Below are 19,914 nucleotides of genomic sequence, written 5' to 3' on the forward strand. Positions count from 1 at the left end.
TCAACAAATCTAAAAGCCGGCCTTTTAAATCTAGCAACATCGAAGAATCCACGGACCCTATTGAACTGATAATTGAAACTGTCCATACGTTGAAAAAGCGACACCTAAAAGAAGAAGACTTGGTTTTTGATGTGCCTGCAGCTGATTCAACAGAGCAGCAGTCTTATGATCCTGACTACGCTAACGATGTACAGTCATTAGTTCCGCGTGTACCGGAAAGTTCCGGTGATGTCAACGTTTATGAAGATAAACTAATAGACTCAGGTAGGAATTCAATATCGACGAATTTCTATACCAAAGTTTGATGAATCATTAAGATCACAATATCCGTGGTGAACCAATAAATGTAAAATCCCATATTGTTGAATGACTTAAAAGGTTTATTTAAAGATACTTGAAATATTCAAGATGTCTTACGTTATGTTTCTGTCTTATCATAAGTTTGTATACTGTGTAGCTATTTGTCGTGTCATCTTAGACTGAAGAAGGGTGGTAGAAACCACCCGAAATATTTCTAGTATTTTTAAATAAACTGTGTCATTCAACAATTTTAGAATTCTACATTCACCAAGGTTTGATATTACTGGTAATACTAATGAATCAAAACACATATTTTCAGACTTTACACCATGGAGTGAATGGGGTATGTGCAGCGTCAGCTGTGATTTCGGTCAAAGGGAAAGATCAAGGCGATGTTTAGGACGAAATTTCCAAGCTCACTGCGAAGGTCCCGATATCGAACTGGAAGATTGTAAGATGATCCCGTGCTAAATATGATCAAGAAATGAATATTTAGTCTTTAAAAAATGTAAATAAAGATTCTGATGAATATCGAAATTCTTATCGTGATTTCATTAGTTCTGGACCCAGTTTCATGAAAAATCCGCACTCAATTATTTCTCTATCCAATAGAAAGCCGATTAGGTAGCTTTTGAGAAACAAGAGTTAATAGTATTTCCAATCGGGAAAAATCTGCTGAATAATTCACGTCAAGTATGTATAAAAAAACTTGAAATGTATACATATGTATGTACATTTACACAGACTACAGTTTTCATAAGCAGCCGTGTGTATTTATACAAAATTACAGTGCAATGCTGTCACCTGTTAAATTTGTTTAGCTCGGCATATGAATGTGTTGCACTGCAAAACGCTAATATTGACAATTTATCCCAGTGCATAGTATGCAATTATGCCTGTATCACCGGAACGTGCGGAGAAGGTTATCATTAATTAACCAGCCTTCTACTATTGCCATTAGAATATCGTCCGGTCCCAGTAGTGGGTTTATAAATCAAACCAGTAACTGTGACAGAATCAAAACGGATTACCAAAAAATGCGGTCAACAAGACATCGCCATAGCATTGTTGAGTCTACTAGGAACGCATTAGACGAACGAAAACTACTTTGAAGGGTCCTGTTGGAATATGACATGTTTGTGATTGGCCTGGAATGCTAACTTGATCGTCGGTGAAAAAAGAACTACACGCGTACTGAAAAAGAAAGTTAACGGTAGGCATTGTAAAGATAATTAAAAAAAGTAACATAAAGGATATTTGATAGTCAAATACAAATAGAGAGCTTATAATGCACGGTTGGACAATCTGGAGCATCACTTTGTGCCAATGGCTGTGTATGGCGATAATGGCAATAATTCATTAGATAGAATATTGATATCGCGCTATTGATAGTTAATCAGCTCAGTATTTAATTAAAACTGAGCTTCATATGTACTAGTAAACTATACAGATAACGGGCTGTTTGCTTGTCATTCATAATTCTGAAATGAATAGACTGATATAGATATGACAACGTTGGAATATAGATAGAGTTTCTTCTGTAAAACGGCAATCGCTATTTATAAATATGTGCGTCCATTAAGAAAACCTCTTTTGAATATTTCTGTTAGACTCTTTTCTGCTCTTATAAAGGTGCTGCCTATCACCGAACACTAAACCGTCTACACGATTTCTTAACCTGAATAAGGAAACCGGCTTTTGCGATGGGTATTTTACGACCGAAACGTGTTATGAAATCCCCAAGTATACATTTAGGACGCGATCAGAATGTACTTCTGGTATAAGATCGTTAAACATAGATATTTTAGCGCCCCATTGCTCAGCTGTAGTCTTGGATAATGAAAGCTACCTTATAGTAGCTACCTCTACGAATGTTTCATTAGTCGTATGGGAGCCATCTTTGTTATTCACAATTGCTTAATTCCGATACACATAGACATTATATGGTAATCTAAAACACGTAAGTATAAAATTGAATTTTCTTTTTTGGTAGACGTAAGCTAAGAATTATCATTGAAATTTGGCGATTCTATATAGCTTGATATCAGAAAAAGATACTTATTCATTTTTCACGTAGAATAGAATTGATAAAACTAACAATCTTTTATCTTGTCATTGACGAAATCGATTTGATTTTTCGATCAATATATCGATACAATATTTTTCGGAATGCCCAATTGAGCTAGAGTCCTTTCGGTTTGGTGAGTCTCGGTAGATTTTACATCGCTGTGTGACTCCTTTGTCATCCCTATAAGTGTCAAACCACCGGTATACATTGGGCACTTTGTGTATGTATGACATGTATAGCAGATGGATGTAGGATCAGGCCTCATATATTCAGCCACGAAAGCCTGATAGATAAAGTCGAGTCTGGAATTAGCCGGTGAAACATATTATCTTTATTTGGAAATTATCACTATTTTCACTGTAGAAACATGGATATATTTGCGGTAAGTAACGATGGAGTATAGATAGATTGAAGACCGGTTAGATAGATTGAAAGTTTGCCGATGAAGAAGGCCTAGCCTGCATACATGTACATAACTTAGAGGGTCGTATCGTGTTATGAACAAAATTTCCACTTGGCCATAATTCAAAATGTTTTAGGTGTCGTCATAAGTGACTTTCGTCACGTGCGATCGTCACATTATTATTACATATCTCGGTAGAAAAGTTAATAAGGTGCCGAGACCTTTAAATCTGAAATCAGAAATAGTACAGATGAACAACAGTGAGATAATAGCAAGATATTCATAATCAAGTAATTATTATTACTGTGCAATACAGTTTGGTCACACGCTACAGTGGGTTCTAAGTACAGCGGGGGCGCGAAGACACTCCCGGGTTGTACTGGTTCGGACGTGGCACCGTCAAAACAGTGTGTCCGAATAGCATGACAAAATAATAGCCACAAAACAGTTTGGCCTTACGGTGAGATATATGGAATGCTTGCATGTGGCAGATTATCTAGCGTATATTTGTTTATATCAGACGTCGGTTTGGTGATCGTTTCGGATTAGACATTTTTACTTCTGTTTGATCATGCAGCGGCATGATGAAATTGAGGAAGGTGAGGAATCGAATATAAATAAATCGCTCGCTCAAAAGATTGTCATATCTTTAAAAATGAATAGATAATTTATATAGTAACATTGATAAAATTCCATTTCGAATGGAATACGGCATATCATATTTTGTGATAGAGTTACTGGAAAACTTTTTTCAAAAGTCTTAAAACTTTTTGAACTAGTATTTGCCTATAGATTTTCATGTCAAGGTATGGCAAGGTATTTCGAGTATGTTTTGTTCATTCATACGGAATTACTATAAACGGGTCAAGTTTAAAAGTGATATTCCCCGCAGGATTGGGGTTCAAAAGTCGATCGATGTATTTGACATGCTAATTCGCGTAAGATTTATCTTCCAAATTAAACAAAAGGGCTTATAATGTTTATGATCGTCCTTATCGGGTTGATTCTGAACAAACGCTGTCAATAGAGTAGGCCTCGGCCATTTATATGCTACACATTTCATATATTTTTGGTACGAAATTCATGTACATTTATAGATATATCATAAATCCAGATTATTGATCCGAAAGGAATTGATTTTATTAGTTGATGGCATTCTTTATCAAAAGATTCTTTTGATAAAGAATATCTTAGAGAGGTAAATCTTTTGATTACGAGTATAGACCCTAACCAACACTCAACCCTTATTTTAAGCATACATACGACGGAATTCAATTTCAATAGTTCTATTTTCTTCGTCTACCGTAGATCAATCAAAATTTATCCGACCTTTTTATGTGTCGAAGGCATAGATCGATATCCCTATAACATTGACTATAAAAGGCGTTTTCTGATCGATTCTAATACTAAGTATAGAACGCTATAGCTAGATCTCTAGAGAGAGAGTCTATAACGCAAACAGTTCCATATGCGATCAACAAGCCGGCTGGAACAGCAGTACTTTACACCGGTGAGTTAACCATGTATGTTAGTTTGATTCTGAATAGATAATTACGTATAGCTTTCTATCCTCCAAAAATTAGAAGCTTTTGATATCATCGAAATTCCTATATGTGGATGGATCATTATGTAGTGGATTTGCTGGAGTCGATCTGACATTCCATACGTTCGTCATCCAATCAAGAAGACAATTCAGACGAACAAATTTGATGGTGTCTATCGGTTATGGTCCAGAATACGAAGGGTTTCTAACGTTTAGTCTCTGTTTAGCCGTTGTTCTCGTTAAAGATGTTCGACTACTTGTTCAGATAAAATGCTGTTTGATGTAATTAGGGAAAGTAAAGAAACAACATTCGTATTTTTAGCTTGCGACATGAATAATTTCTAATTTCTAGATTCGAGCAAAAACCTTCAACTCTAATTGTAGTTTGAGTAGATGGACTCTAGCACCATCGTTAACTGTTTTATAGATTATTCAGAAGCATGTATGAGTGTTAATGATTCCTATTGGAATAATGGAAACACAAGGAAACAGCTCTGATGGTAAAAATATTCATCAAACACAATAAATTCAATTAATGGGTTAATAACATATCAATCGCTAAAAATTCTGAAATTATTGTTAAACGCGCGGGTAACGTTTCGATTCGAAGAAAATGCAACGTCATTTGTGTTTGAATCATGACTTCATATTTCGCAATATTGCTTGTAAAATATCGCCACATTTTAATCTAAGACGTTAGAAAATAGGTTTCACGTTCATCTGCGGAATGAAAACTATAATCAGGGCGTGGTTGTCACTGTATCTTGATTGAAAAATCTCTAAGTTTTTTTCTGGCTTTCCTAACAACGGTTGCCGTGGCTGGTTTCTCCAATATTTCCGATCATGCGCAGGGGTAAAGCAAATATAATATCTCAATGTATATTAATTTCGCGTCCACGTAAAACCACAAATCCCATTAGATTCGACGTTTATTTACTCTTCTACAGGTAGCGATTTTACTAGATTCCTTTGCTAAGTTATTGACGAGGAATTAACTTTCCAGGCGTCGGTGACCTATACGAATTAATCTTGCAACTGTTGCAACCGCTTTAATCAAAATATCAATTGAGACTCAGCATCGAATTTATTGGACCCTTAATGACGAGTCTGTCATAATTAAGTGATCTATGATTTCCACGTACCTTGTCACCATGGTTAGTACTTCCGGTATGCATTAATAACCATGAAATTCTTGCTTCGCGAGCATCTCAGTCGTTAGAGCAATCGGCAAATTACTTTCGGACCGTTCCCTGCATTGGATCAAAATGTCGTCGGCATCGTTTGTTTTTTAAATATATTCTCGTTACAAAAAGAAATCTACATCAATGAGGCTCGGAAATTGAAAAAAAAAACGACAACAAACAGTATAATGATATTGATATCACGTATTTTTTCAATCATAAGGTATCATATTCATCGAACTATCGAATGGAGATCTATTCTTCAATGTATTCATTTATACTTGAGTTTTTTAAGGCTGCACATACGATAGAGTATATGTTTATTCAAACGTTGTCTGGTTAATATGAAAATCCAACATTAGTCGTAAAACCCTGGAAATTCACTATTGATTTGAATATACAGCGTTTATGCCATCAGCACCAGCTGTTGTTGCAGCACTGCTATTACCCGGTGTGTGACAGCTAGCATACGGGGCCGTCACGGCCTGTATTTTTAATCTATGTAGCGGTCATAGCTTTTTAGTCATCTCGATTACTGAACTAGGCGTTGTACTCAACAAACAGAACATCACTAATGTATTGCGTTAATTGATGTGGCTATCGTCATATATGTTTAATCAAGTTGTCCGAGAACCTGATAAGTTTTTTAACATTCTTTTTGTAAATAATGGTTTTTGTCCATTGTACTAGAATTATAAATATCGTTATGGACAGATTATACCGGGCCATATTCGTTGAGTGATCTACTAGTAATCTAACCATGTCTGCAAGTGTCAGCCAGCCAATATTGTTCTAAGGCAATATATGCGACCATCTGTCATCGGGTATGAAATGTGAACAGGTTAGATAGCAAATAAAATATATAGGCCCTACGTGTGCGCAGCAGCCTTTTTAGGATAGCAAACATCGGATTGATTATAATTATTAAGTGTTGTACAAAAGTTTATAGGGTAGAATCTTGTATTGTTGTTCGAAGTTCGCAAAACGACTATCGATAAAGTGTTTGGGAAACAAATCTCTAGATAATGTTTGCGTATTGAATCCAAATCAGAGTTTATACTTCAGAATTGTGAAAGGTTGCATATTGGAATAGATCAGAATCAATCATCTTCAAATCTGATATTCAATAGGACTATGTAATCAATTGATATTGAGACATATCTGCCGATACACAGATATATGGATAGTTATTATCTGTGTAGTAAATTCATTTTTATTTTTTTTTCTTTTCTTTGTAGGCGACGAAATGCCGCGGGACGGCCACTCTTTACTGAACGACGGGGCGTTCGAACGCTTCATCTCGTCTGCCCTAGCAACTATTCTCACGCTGATATTTTCCTGGCGAATCCTGCTCGATCTCGAACACAAGGAATCGTCGCGATTGATGATCGAAGACACCGGCGACAATGAACGGGAGAAACGGCGTCAAACAGCGCGGGAAATAGCTGATGAAAACGGCGCTGAAACCGAGCGGAAACAACGGCTAGCAATCGAACGGGGAGGCAGCTGTACACAAGGAATAGTGAGAATAATACAAACGGGGACAGCTGCCGATTCTAATGTGTGTTGTGGTGGTATACCTGTACGTCGAAAACTACTGGGCACAAACGTCGATACCGGTCTGATGGAGGATTGTGTGGAGGTTGATATAAGTGATTCATTTAGGGAAGTACCGAATCATCATTTTCGACATCATGAGCAATACCAGGGTGCGGCGGGTTTCGTAACGGATTTAGATGCACCGATGGTGGCGGAGAACGACGATCGAGATTTGTACGGCGAAATGGCTGCCATGGTAGCGAATCATCGGCTCCATAGACACTACTGTTCGTACGAAAACGACGAGTTTTACTGCAGCAGCGACGAGGAATTGGATATCTACGGGCGACGAATGTTGGATACTATTTCAGAGGAAGATGACGATGAGCTGCCGAGCAGCGTCGATGAGAATAATGCGTGGTTGAACGACGATATCGAGGAAGCGAATTCGATGGAGTACGACGCCGAGTGGACGACGCAAAACGACCCGGTTAATCACGGTATTCGACATCAGTACATTCATCATTCCGATACCGATCCAAATCATTTTCATCATCATCCCCACCATTTAAAACATCATCAGTATCATCATCCGCCGAGCAATAGCGATGACGACGCGAAAACGCGCGAAGAAGTCGTGGTGCATTCCGAAGCGAAACTCGAAAAGCCAGCTCCGGTCAGAAATGCGGCTGTTCGGGCTTTGGAATTATTGAAAGCCTGCGATGACCAGGCCCGAGATGATAGTTTATTAGAATGGAAGGAACGTAATTACAACATCAGCGCACCTCCGGACAGCGACGAATTCAGTTCCCCGAATTCATCGGTTAACAAGTCGGATCTGTATTTGTGGGACTCGCCAATCAGTGCCGAATTGCCCAGATATTATGATCGATTGGAAACGCTACAAACGCATGAACCGCGTGAGCGCGAGGTGACAACCAACAGCGAACAGCTTGCAGCTAAAACAGGTTGCCATGACAACGCTGATGCGGAAAATAATCAGTACCAGGAATCTCAGAATCACAACACAATCTACACAGATATAAAAAGCTCTGCTGGCGAGAAAAGTCGATTCGAAATTTATAGCAGTGAACCTTATCGGAGACGTGTCCCATTAGCTTGCGATTATAATAACGAAACTGAAGGAAAAACCGTCACTGCAGACGATGCCATAAATAACGAAACAGTACCTGTCACGGTTAATGATAGCTACCTTGAATCGATAAGTAATGCAAACGACGCAAGGCATTCTAGTCAAACAAAGCAATGGGTCGGTAGTATCGGCGGTACCGAATGTATAAACAACAATATTTGCGCTAACCAGGACATCAAACCAAACGAAGTTATCGCCGGTGAAAGTATTCGTTCGAAACCTAACGACGAAATGGATTCCAATATGTATGTACAGGGGAGTAGTCGTACTTCGGATTATGACAGTGGAGAGAATTCGATCGATTCGCCTGTTTTAGAGTTAGTTCATAATGACATAGCTATCATTCAATGTGTTAACAGCGATAACGGAAATATTGCACCGGTGTACTGCGATTCGCAGTTATCGAGCGCCAAACATTCGCCGCCCAAAGGATTCATATTCGTGAAAACGACCGAAGAGGACGTGGATTACTCTGTGCATAGCACCGTCGTTTATAAAAAATACCACGAGAGCGACGGTGACGCGCAGCAGGCCGAAATTGGTTCGTTATCGGTAAACAATAAAAGCGACGATGACGATATATTCGAGGGTGAAAATAGTGGATTTATAATTCGTCGAGACAGCGCCGATTCCGATATTTCTAACGATTATAACCCGACAGAGAATCAACGATACGTTGACCTCGGCAATGATGAATTGTTAGCATCGGCTGCCATCGAATCTACCTCGTTATTCGCCGCCGATGTAAACAAATGCGACGGCGATCGCGATTCAGACGACGGTGGCGGTTCGTCTGCTAGTAGCACCACGACAGCTGACACTGCCATAGAAGTACAAATAAGCGGGTTATCTAGCCCTCGTAGGTCGCCATTACGCTCGCCTAAAATAATACCCATTCATTCGCAAACCGGTTCCCTGAAGTCTATAGATAAGGTGTCTCCATTCTCTGCTGGGAAATCTGACGTTCAAAATAATCTGTCTTCATTGGAAAAGCCGTCGACATTCAGAGGTGGTATTAAGGCTTTAAAACGTGAACCGGCCAACAGAGAAGTGTATTTAGACCGAACCGAAGGTGAAGGCGATACGTACGGTGACGGTGACGAAGACTCGAATTCCAGCAGTAGTTCTACTGAGGAGTCGTTCGATTTAAGTGTTCAAACAAGTCCCCGTGAAAATAGATCAAGTGACAATCGAAGTATTGATTCAGGTCAGAGGAATATCATTAACGGGTCCCCTATATGTGCTACACGGACGCTTGGCATTTTAGAGGAATTGTCTGAGTCGAACAGTAGCTCGAGTGAGGATCTATCTGCGGTATCAGACGCTGATAAAAAACAGATTCGTTTAGAATTGGAATCTAGCGGATTGATAAATCTGTTGCCTAGCCAGGATAAATCACACGGTGAAAGTTTGTTTAAAAACATCGATACACTTTATGTAAATGAGCTGAATACGGCAGATGGCAGTCGAAACGATACACCCCTGAAAAATGGAACAGATAAAAATTCGTTGGATAATAATCACGGAGAATATTTGAATACTGCCCCAGTTTGTTCTGACGACGACGAAATGGCAAACAGTCCAGGTTTAGAGGCTATTATGGCCAAATATGGCATCAAACCGCGACTTCGTTCTGCCTCAGGACAAAGTGACTTTGGATTTACGAGACCTACCCGCGCTTTGAACGAGAGACCAATCAGCTCGATACTGACACCGGAAATAAGGGACGGAGCATCGCCATCATCGTCTAACTACAGACCGGATGTTGTGACTCAGCCAGGGTATGTAGACGCGACTGCACAGACCGTGCGGTCATATCGATTACCAGCCCGTTTATTTGCCCTAAATCCCGAACGGTATTTCATCGAATACCCCGTCGAAACTACGACTTTTATCACCGAGGAGCGCATCGGTGGTAGAACTACGATTACCGAACATAAAGAACAGGGTGTTCAAGTAGAATTCGACCCGACCGGTGCGCGAGAGCGTGCCGAGAAACATGGAGATTCTGATTCGGCTTCGGGAATAACAACCCATTATCTACATCCTGATCATCAAACGGACTTAGATGATGACACACAATCTGATCCAAACGATAATCAGGTAGAAGCCGAAGTGAAAACATTAACCGAAGCCGAACCGTCCACAAGTGACATCGACCTTGATGGGGATTCCCCGTTTCGACCAGTCGGAGCGTCATCACCATTACCGGGATTTTCTCCACCTGCTGCTACGTCATCGCCAGTGCGATTTAAGCCAATTAATCCGGCGACTACCTTAAAAACTGATGATCAACAAATGGCGCCGTCACCAGCCGTTTCTTCCCCAACTCCATCCGATTCTACCAACGATAATCAGTCCCCGCTCAGTAACAATTCATTACACGAATCGTCGCCAAAAGGTGCACGAGGGTTTTCGCCCGCCCGATCTGCTTCGCCTGAATGGAGGACAGAAGAGTGGACCGAAGTAAGACCGACCGCTTCGTATGATGTAACGCCAGCTTCTATGGACAGAAGTAGATCGTCGGCTGAGATGGAATTGGAAGTCGACCGAGCATTGCGCGATGTACAGGGTCGAATTCAACAGTGGAATGAAGCCTATAAAACTAGTCGTAGCCCTTCGCCATTAGATGATGAAAGCAATGATAATCTTAAGCCCGCTGAAGAAAAATGGCGTCATTCACCTTGGAGGGAAATTAATCCTGATGTACCAGAAAATGATAAACAGTCCTTGGCCTCCAGTGGCGAAGGGTCCCCACTACCAAAAGTTGAAGAATGGACTGTAGAGCACAAAGTACCACGGGCGTCGCTGCCAGATTATCTGCTTGCACAAATTCCACAAGAAGATGCAACTGCACCGGCTCCACGTTATGAAGAATGGACTGTAGAGCACACATTACCAGTGGTCACTACAGCAGACTCTGATCGTCCAGTATCTGTTTCCCCGATGTCGGAAGCTGTAGATGAAAATGCAGCCGCTGATAATGCTAATTCCGACCTTGCTTCAAGTAGATCGAGTACACCAAGTACTCGATATGAAGAATGGACTGTCGAACATACAGTACCTATACCCGTTAGAGGTCCTTCACCACAGGTACCAAAGCTACTTCTACATGAATTACCGGAGTCAGATAAACCAGGGGATAACCCAAAACTGTTAAATATTCCTAGCCATATCCGAGCAGAAATTACTAGTTCCCCTGTGTCAACTCGATCAACATCTCCGATGGAAGAATCGTGGTCTGAAGAATGGACAGTTGAGCATCCCATACCAAAGTATTTGTTAGAAGAAGATGTCAACTCGTCTTACAGTCTAGATTCAAGCATGGAAGTCACGAGATATGATCCAAATAAACCAGCACCTGTAGCTGACATGGATGACGAATTTGATGATATATCACCTAGAACTCCACCGAAAAAGGTGTCACCGCGAAACACAACAACAATGGTACCACCTCCCATTCCAATTCGCGCATCGTTGGAGAATAAAGAAATAAAGCAGCCTCAAATGACTGAACGACCCCTCATACCAGTTAAACCAATGGCGATAAATGTGACGCCTGGAAAAACTATGACGCCACCTATTCCTCCTCGAAAAGGTGTTTCTGGTGACAAAGATGCAAAGACGCCACCACCAATACCAGTAAGAGTGATCGATCAGAAGAAAATTCCTGAAATTCCCCCACGACTGGCTGATAAGCCACCGACTCCTACGCGCCCAACTATTAAGCCTTTTGGAAATTTATCAAAAGAGCTCGGTGTTTCGAACTCTGTTCCAAGAGTTACTACCACAGCACGAGAGCAAGATCAACCCAGACAGTCCCTGAAGCCTTTATCACCTGTTGAAAAGAAGATCGAACAGTTTCTACAGCAGGAAGACGAACAGGATGAGCAACAACCACCACCGCTACCACGTAAACATGGCACCTACCAATCGGTTTTACAAGAACCAGTGTCTAAAGACACGAAGAATGTTTCGCATTTATTCAGTCTTCCACCGAAACCGACTTCTAGAAAACAGGAAGTTCTCAAAGAAAAGAGAAGCGATTTTATTTCGTCTCCTCCCGAAGTAACAGAGGAGGAGAAACAAAAGGCTTTAGGGACGAAAGACTGGGAAAAACGTCCAAAACCAATTTTGAAACGAAACAGAGGTGACAGTGACACAAGCAGAAATGAATCATCTTCAACTGATACTAGCTTCCAATCTATAAACTACGGAACTCAATCTAAAAATGAATTGCCAAAATACAGTTTAAGTGTCTATCCGAGTGTTAAAGATCAGATCGATGGTCTTGTCTTTAAAGAAATTGATATTGATGCGGCGTCGCCGAATACTTCTAGAGACGATGACGTCTTCTTCAAAACCAGATCTTTACCTTATCGGGCCAAAGCAAAATCCCTTAGTGATTTATTACAGTCTGGCTCATTTAAACGACGGTCCACTTTGCCAAGTGGAAGCGGTATATGTGGAGTGAGATTAGTGAGATCGCCATCAACAAATCTGTGTCGAACTCCCAGCGTGTTTTTCAACGCCAGAGCAAAATCAATGACGAATCTTTTGGAGACGGATATCGACACTGGCGAATCAACAGTGACGCCTCTAGTAACTGAAACGGACATCGATGAAGTATTCAAAGAACGACAATCAAGAGCTCGTAGCCTAGTCGACCTGCGTGGACAAGAGCCACTATCCACGAGTTTCTTCGAAGAAAGAGGACGTTCGTGGGAAAAAACACGCAGTTTGACGTATTTGCCATGTAATGCTCTTTTCAACTTCGATGATATCGATGGTCAACCTGAACGAAAGAACTCTGAGCACGATATCAGAATATCTCGATCGTTAACCAGACTAGATTTGCCAGAATGGTACGTAAAATCGGCGAACAGTAGATCGTCGAGTCGACCGCGATCACCAGCCAATATTTCTGTATATTCGCCAGTCAACGCTAACGTTGACATGGACTATTCTCGACACGACAGTAGTTTCAGCAGCTCCAGTAGCAACTCACGTGGTCCGAAACCTGTTGTGATTCAAACTCGAGTATCAAGATCTCGGTCCCCAAATAATAGGGCGACAAAAGAAGCACCAGCTGTACCAGCAAAATTTGAACTGCCTAGTGAAAAATACAGGAAGAAGAACAAACCTAAAGAATTAGAGCCCATTAAGTCTAGACTTCTACCGCCTTCACTTTTGCTGCAACAAAAGCAAGCCGAAAAGAATGAAGCGAAGGAAAGTGAGGTTAAGGCAGTTCATGAGAAGAATTCTCCACCTTCCGAAGAGCCCGTGGTTGGTGGAAAGGTCAGTACCCCGTATCAAGTACGGCGGCCTCTTGTGTCTTATGAAATTCAAACGACGCGAACGGTTTCATCATATGAATCACCGAGTTATGAAATAAACCAACAGCAACCAGTGAAACCAGTGACGCACCAAACTGAAGCTCCAAAATTATCAAACTATACAATTCGTCAAGAAGACCGATACTCGGCAAATTCGTATGAATCATCAGAACAAAGACCAGAACATGGTTCTTCGTATTCGATGACTCCTTATAAAATTCAGACAGAACAGATAGCGCCATCGTATGAACCAACAATGTATGAATTAAATCAACATCCGTACGAGTATCAGATTGAAGCATCAACTCCCCTGACCTATTCTACACCGCAAGTGACAACTCTGACTTATGACAAGACTGAGCTGCAACAACCCCACAATGATGTCCATTCCGTTGCTCAATACGTTCCAGAAAATCGAGTACAGAATAATTACGATGAATTTGATAGCTCTCCTGGTTCCAGACGGCGCTTCCCTCAAAATGAGGAGCCATCACGACAGTATTATACAAGTGACATTAAAACGATCGATAGTTCACCTGGTTCACATCGACGAAATCTCGTTTCTACCAATGTTGATCAGAATTACTATGATGAGCGTCAAAGTCCACAAACATCCGATTATCAAGACCTGGGCCAATCTCCTAAACCCAGACATCGGCAATTCGAGATAGATCAACAGAGCGAAGGTCTGCAGATACTGACAGGATCACCTGGTGGCAGAAGGTCCTTTCAAACAGATATCGACGGAGAACCCAATCCAGCCACACATTTTCAGCATGAACCACAGCAAGAAGACGGTCCATCTTACGAGCAGCTTCAGATGTCTCCTGGGGCACGGCGATCGTATAGATTGGGCAGAACAGGTTACCAATCTCCGATTCCAAGTCAACAAGCCTCATACGACACCCCAGCAGAAGGAACTCGTTTTAAATCTTCTACCAGCATAACCCCTCAGCCTCAAAATCGTGACAGACCGACTCCGCGTGTAAGAACAACTCCAGTTGCCCAACCGCGACGAAGTTTGACCACCCCAAATAAATCTTCAATCGAAACTGACATTGATGCTGACATCGTTGCTCCACCATATGATACCCGCAAACCTACAGCAACGGAGACTAATATAGACGGCCCAGCTGGTTACACAGAGAGATATGACGCCGAACCCAGACGATTTAGTCGAGGTAGAGGGGCTGAATTCAACAACAGGGCGTACCACAGACCGATTGAAACGAATGTAGACGATGACATACCAGTAAGTCTTAACAAACCTTCATATGTAGTTAAACCAGCCGTTCGTTCGTATGAAACAAACATCGATGATGTCATGACAAGTCAATATAGTCAAAGACCAACGCAGTCTTACGAAGTATCTTATAGCACGACTAGCCCGACTTTGATAAATGGAAGACGGTCTATGGAAACTATGATTGACGACGAATATGACTTTGACTCGCCCGCCAGTAGTATTCCTCCGACGCCAATTTTCTCATCAGGTCACGTTTATTCAACAAGCGATATCGACATGATCTACAGTACTTCACATAGTTCGGCTAATGGACCTACGCTATTGACCAGAAGTTGGAGTGACGACAAAGTGAACATAGAAACCGTAGATGACGAGGAGATTATAGTGACGAAAAAATACGATTTAACTGATGTCCAAAATCCAGATAAAATGGCTCAACAAATACACGACTTCTTTTCAATGGAATCTACCATACTAGACGATACGGACCATAATGCGAAGTCTATCGCTAACGGTCTGAACGAAAGTTCCAATAACTCAACCGATTATTGTAATGATACACCATTGGCAGAGGTTTTGGACGGTTTGTTGGCATTACCGAAGAGTCCAAGAAACGTATCGCCGAATTCTGATTCCGATGATGACAACGGCGATGAAAACGTCAGCTATGACAACCGATCCAGACGCGGAACTCTGATCAGCATTAACGAATCAAAAGAAGAGAAAGCAATCGAATCCGACGCGTTGGAAACTGGTGAACTGAGAGATTCATTCGGTGACGAACGCACTATTGACGAAGACAGAATTACGGTGAAATGTCGAAATTCGAAATGCGGTAAAACTGCGAAGTTGTCCGAAGCGAGAGAAACGTTTAAAACCTGTCATAATTGTTACACGTATTACTGCAGTAGAAACTGTCGAAAATCCCACTGGGAAAGGCATAAAAAACGGTGTTTATATTCGCGTGTGAACTCTGCATGTAAACATGCTATCCGCTACGTACACGATCATTCGGACATTTTACATTCAATATCCCGAACTGCAAAAACAGGATATCTATCGTTGGGTAGGGGCACTGTGTTGATTATGTTCGGCGACGCCAATAAGGCAGAACAATTTCTCAAAAATGGATTACTAACTTCCGATCAAGTGCCTAAGTACTGTTCGATCAAAGAGATAAACGATTCGGGCCTATTCGGTGATTATCGGAATACCGTGCTAGAGACATGTAAGGAGTATAACCCGTCTGTGAAATTTGTGCTCACCGTCGCTGTACTCGTTGGTACAGACACTCCGTCTAAACCACTACCGATTATTCACGCGGGTCCCACTATTCAAAGATGCGCCAAACTTCGTCTGTCTTCTACGAAACATTTTTCGCAACGGCATTATGATACTAGACAGGATAAGCCGGATACGTTAATTCTAACGGCCGTACCGGGCTCTTCTTCCGATGGCATGGACCCGAAACATGCCCGCGAACTGTGTTTTATGAACATTCAGCGAAAACTGCGCGATCGCGGGGTCGATCTCAAAAAACTGTACCCGTTCGTGTATCGACAGTTGATCGAATACGTGGACAGCGATAAGCATTTTAGTCCGATGACGATATACCCAGTCGATGTAAAAAACGGTAAAACATTCATGTGTTTGATAATGCCCGATTCCGATCCGGACATAGAATGGATTCAAAGCCCGGATCTCATACAAGAACTCGACCTAGCTGAGGAATATTGAAAGCTCAAAATGCTGATGTTACATTTAGGATTCAAAATTGGTTATAGATTTTGGATTTGCTACTTATTGGTTAACATATTTCGTTTCGACGTGGTATATTACATGTATAATAGCCGTACATGTAAATATAGAATATTGAGCTGATTCGGAATCATACAGATATACATATCATATTTCACATAACATTAAGCAGTATTATGTATAATCTTAAAACTGCTTTATACGCATATGTATATGTGTATGTATATATATTTTTTAGCCTGAATAATGTCGATGATAGATTTTAGTTGTAAATATTTATGATTTTGCCGGGGTGAACTGCTGAGGATTACAGCTTTGATGTTTTTTAAGCTCGATGAATATGAGAACGATATGTTGTTCCGATGTGTACTGCTGCATCCAGGGGCCAAAACGAGTGTATACATCTCCTTGAATTCGCTAGAAAACAATTTTGAAAACGTTTTTCGCGACCAATTGAATTTAATCTTGTACCCATAAAACCACTCAGGTTTTGCCCCTTGATATCAGTAAAAACAAACAGTTTAATCACTCTATAGAGTGCATGTATTTTTGCTTTTAAGAAACTGTACTTTTCATTGCATTTTGCTGAGCTGAATGATATGCATACACGAACGCGTAAAGCCTCAGAATATTTAATCTATTTTTATGAAACATCAATTTTGCAATTCCTAAAGCACTCCGCATATCATACTGTCCAGTCTCGCTACGAAGATTCTACATTCTAAATTTCACCGTGAAATAAACTGCTACGTGGAAAATGGGTTCTATATGTTTTATAGTTACATAAATGTTGATTATGTAGTGTCTTGTTTTTATATTTTGAATGATCCTTAACGATTTTTAACTAATTCTCTTTGGGAATGAGGGATTTTTTAATGATTATGTGATACTGAAAATTCGTCCAAATTTATCGTGGAATTCGTGATTTATTTTCATGGATCAAAAAGCTATTTCTTATATATCATATTTATAATGCTATTCCGCCCTTATTAATAAATACTTTTGAATCAATGCCAGTTGCCAGGTATAATTCGTGATCGATAATGACTTAATATATAATGTTGAAACATATGTTTAAAATCTCGGAGCTCAATGTCTAAAACAGATTTACGCTCGCATGTTGTTTACTTGCTGTTTCCGTTGTATGATGTTTTCAAATTTTCATTGTACGTATTCTATTCTAAAAACAAAAATTCGGGTTTTGGCTCTTCATAAAAGATCATACCGTACCGCCCTGCGTTTACCAAGATTAACGTACCGGGTATATAGGGTTATATTTATTTTTCGTCATACCTCATGTACCGAAAGATTACATTGAAATGAAAATGTGATAAAGCATGTACATACAATGCATATCTATAACCTTCATTGCATTAATGATAATACATACATACATACATACATACAGTGAAACATGTTTGTTAAACTTGTTCGTTCTTTTCTTGGCGAGGAATGCTCTTCGACATTCAAGGATAACCTATATATTCGATCATGCTCGCGAACCTTTCTTTTATCTCTATCGTACTTGCTTCGTTTTTATACGTGAACCGGTATACCGTACCGAGAACGGACGAGGTACTCTGTATGTACGTTTCCTCATTTTTACAACATTGTACATACATGTACAGACTTTCATTGCAGCGCCCAATACCCAGAGATGTTCCTTTTTTTCTAAATTGAATTGAAGTTTATTTAGACACAAAACATTACAGAGGAGAATACAAATGCATAAATTAAATCAGTTTCTAATGTACAAAAACGTGTCAAGGATTCGTCCAAAGCCAAACAAGGTTTTTCAAAAGTCTTGTAGGCAAAGTTAATCAATGGTAATTCATACTAATCCACGTACTGCGGGCCATATGGAAATCATCGATATCAAAAGATAATCGAGCGCCATCTTAAAAAATATCTGAGATTATAAGAGGTGATTTAGAAGACTGCATTTGTCATAATTTTCTTAATTGTATAACTGTAGAATTTGTACGGAAAGGACATTTTACTAATTTCAATCCTAAAACCCTGATGAATGATTGCATATGGCAATATACTGTTCTCTTGAAATATCGTATAACCATCTGGTGACGACGAAATAATGCTACCATAGAATGAATATACGAGCAATTATGAAATACATTTCTTACGCCTACTTAAATTCAAATAATTTCCATACGTGCATTTTGAACAACAATGAGTCATATTATATTTGATGGGCGTATATCTAAATGATTCAGAATATTTCACTAAATATACACATGCAAGAGGCAGCTGGAACATGAGCAAAGAACTCATTGAAATGATGTTACTCGACCGTGTCGGATTACAATTCCCAAAATGGGTGCAAGCGATGAGAGTCTTCCATTATTTACATAACATTGGTCGAAATGCGTAATGCAAAAACATGCGATAGTTCTAGAGTTATCAATATGATTGATAAACATGTCATCAAAATAAAAAGAAAATGTTGGAGTAAATTTGGACTGGTGACTGCCACCTGCTTGCATAGAGTGTGTCAAATTGATGTCTAAAAGCTCATCCTGGTTTGAATCTATTGATACGTTCATTGCGCTATTTCATATTTAAACGGTGCTTGTTTTCAGCATCGTGTTATTCATTGTACCATTCGTTTCAATAACGTCAACTCCGCGATCGCCCCCTTTCGGAAAATAGAATTTTCTCATTAATCCTTGACAGAGAGATCTCATCGCCACCGTACGGAATCATCTATGAACAATCATCACTTTTCAAATTCGATGACTGAAAATGATCCGTTATTTCGAGGTTTTTTACCGATTTTATTGCGTACAAAAGCGACTAGTCTCCCAAATGTTCCTTCGCCGAGTAGCGCCGCATCCAAACAGCGTAACAAATGAAATATCTCGGTGTAGTCAGACACGATATCGTAAGCATTCGCCATAGCGGCTATAAGAAAGTTTAACAGCAATATTTCGATTATTATTATAAACGCCGTGTAGAGAATGATAATCACATGCGGAAATTCGGATTGGTATGGTTCGATTCCGTTGATATTCAGCATTATGAGAAGCGCGCTGAAGAATCCTCTGGCGGTTGTTTGGAAACCGGTCTTTTTAGCGTAGGAATCTGACTCGCTGTGAATTACTGCCTTCAGAGTTAAAACGAATGAAGTGAAAATCACCATGGCCGTCACCATGAAACTCGCCATTTCGACTAACATGCGCTGGTAGCCGGTAACGAACACCCCGATTTTGGGTATGAATTGAAACACGCTCATTGCGCAAAATGCGCTCGAAGTCGCAGCGATGGCTAAACTGAGATAAAATGCAGACACCGTATCGTAGGTTTGTGTTATTCTTTGATCCGAAAATAACAATCCGATAATAAGGGTTATCATAATTGAAATACTTCTTA

At 40.2% G+C, this 19,914-nt stretch overlaps 1 protein-coding gene across 1 annotated transcript; it reads left to right on the forward strand.

Annotated features, from left to right (window-relative positions):
• The first annotated feature begins 4,786 nt into the window (after window positions 1-4,786).
• LOC141909223 (uncharacterized) lies at window positions 4,787-17,926 on the forward strand. Its single transcript, XM_074799609.1, has 2 exons — window positions 4,787-4,814; window positions 6,734-17,926. The coding sequence occupies exons 1-2, from the start codon at window positions 4,787-4,789 to the stop codon at window positions 16,504-16,506; spliced, it is 9,801 nt and encodes a 3,266-aa protein (XP_074655710.1). The 3' UTR covers window positions 16,507-17,926.
• Window positions 17,927-19,914: the final 1,988 nt, after the last annotated feature.

Source organism: Tubulanus polymorphus, chromosome 7, assembly GCF_964204645.1.
Source record: "Tubulanus polymorphus chromosome 7, tnTubPoly1.2, whole genome shotgun sequence".
NCBI classification, from domain to species: Eukaryota; Metazoa; Nemertea; class Palaeonemertea; order Tubulaniformes; family Tubulanidae; genus Tubulanus; species Tubulanus polymorphus.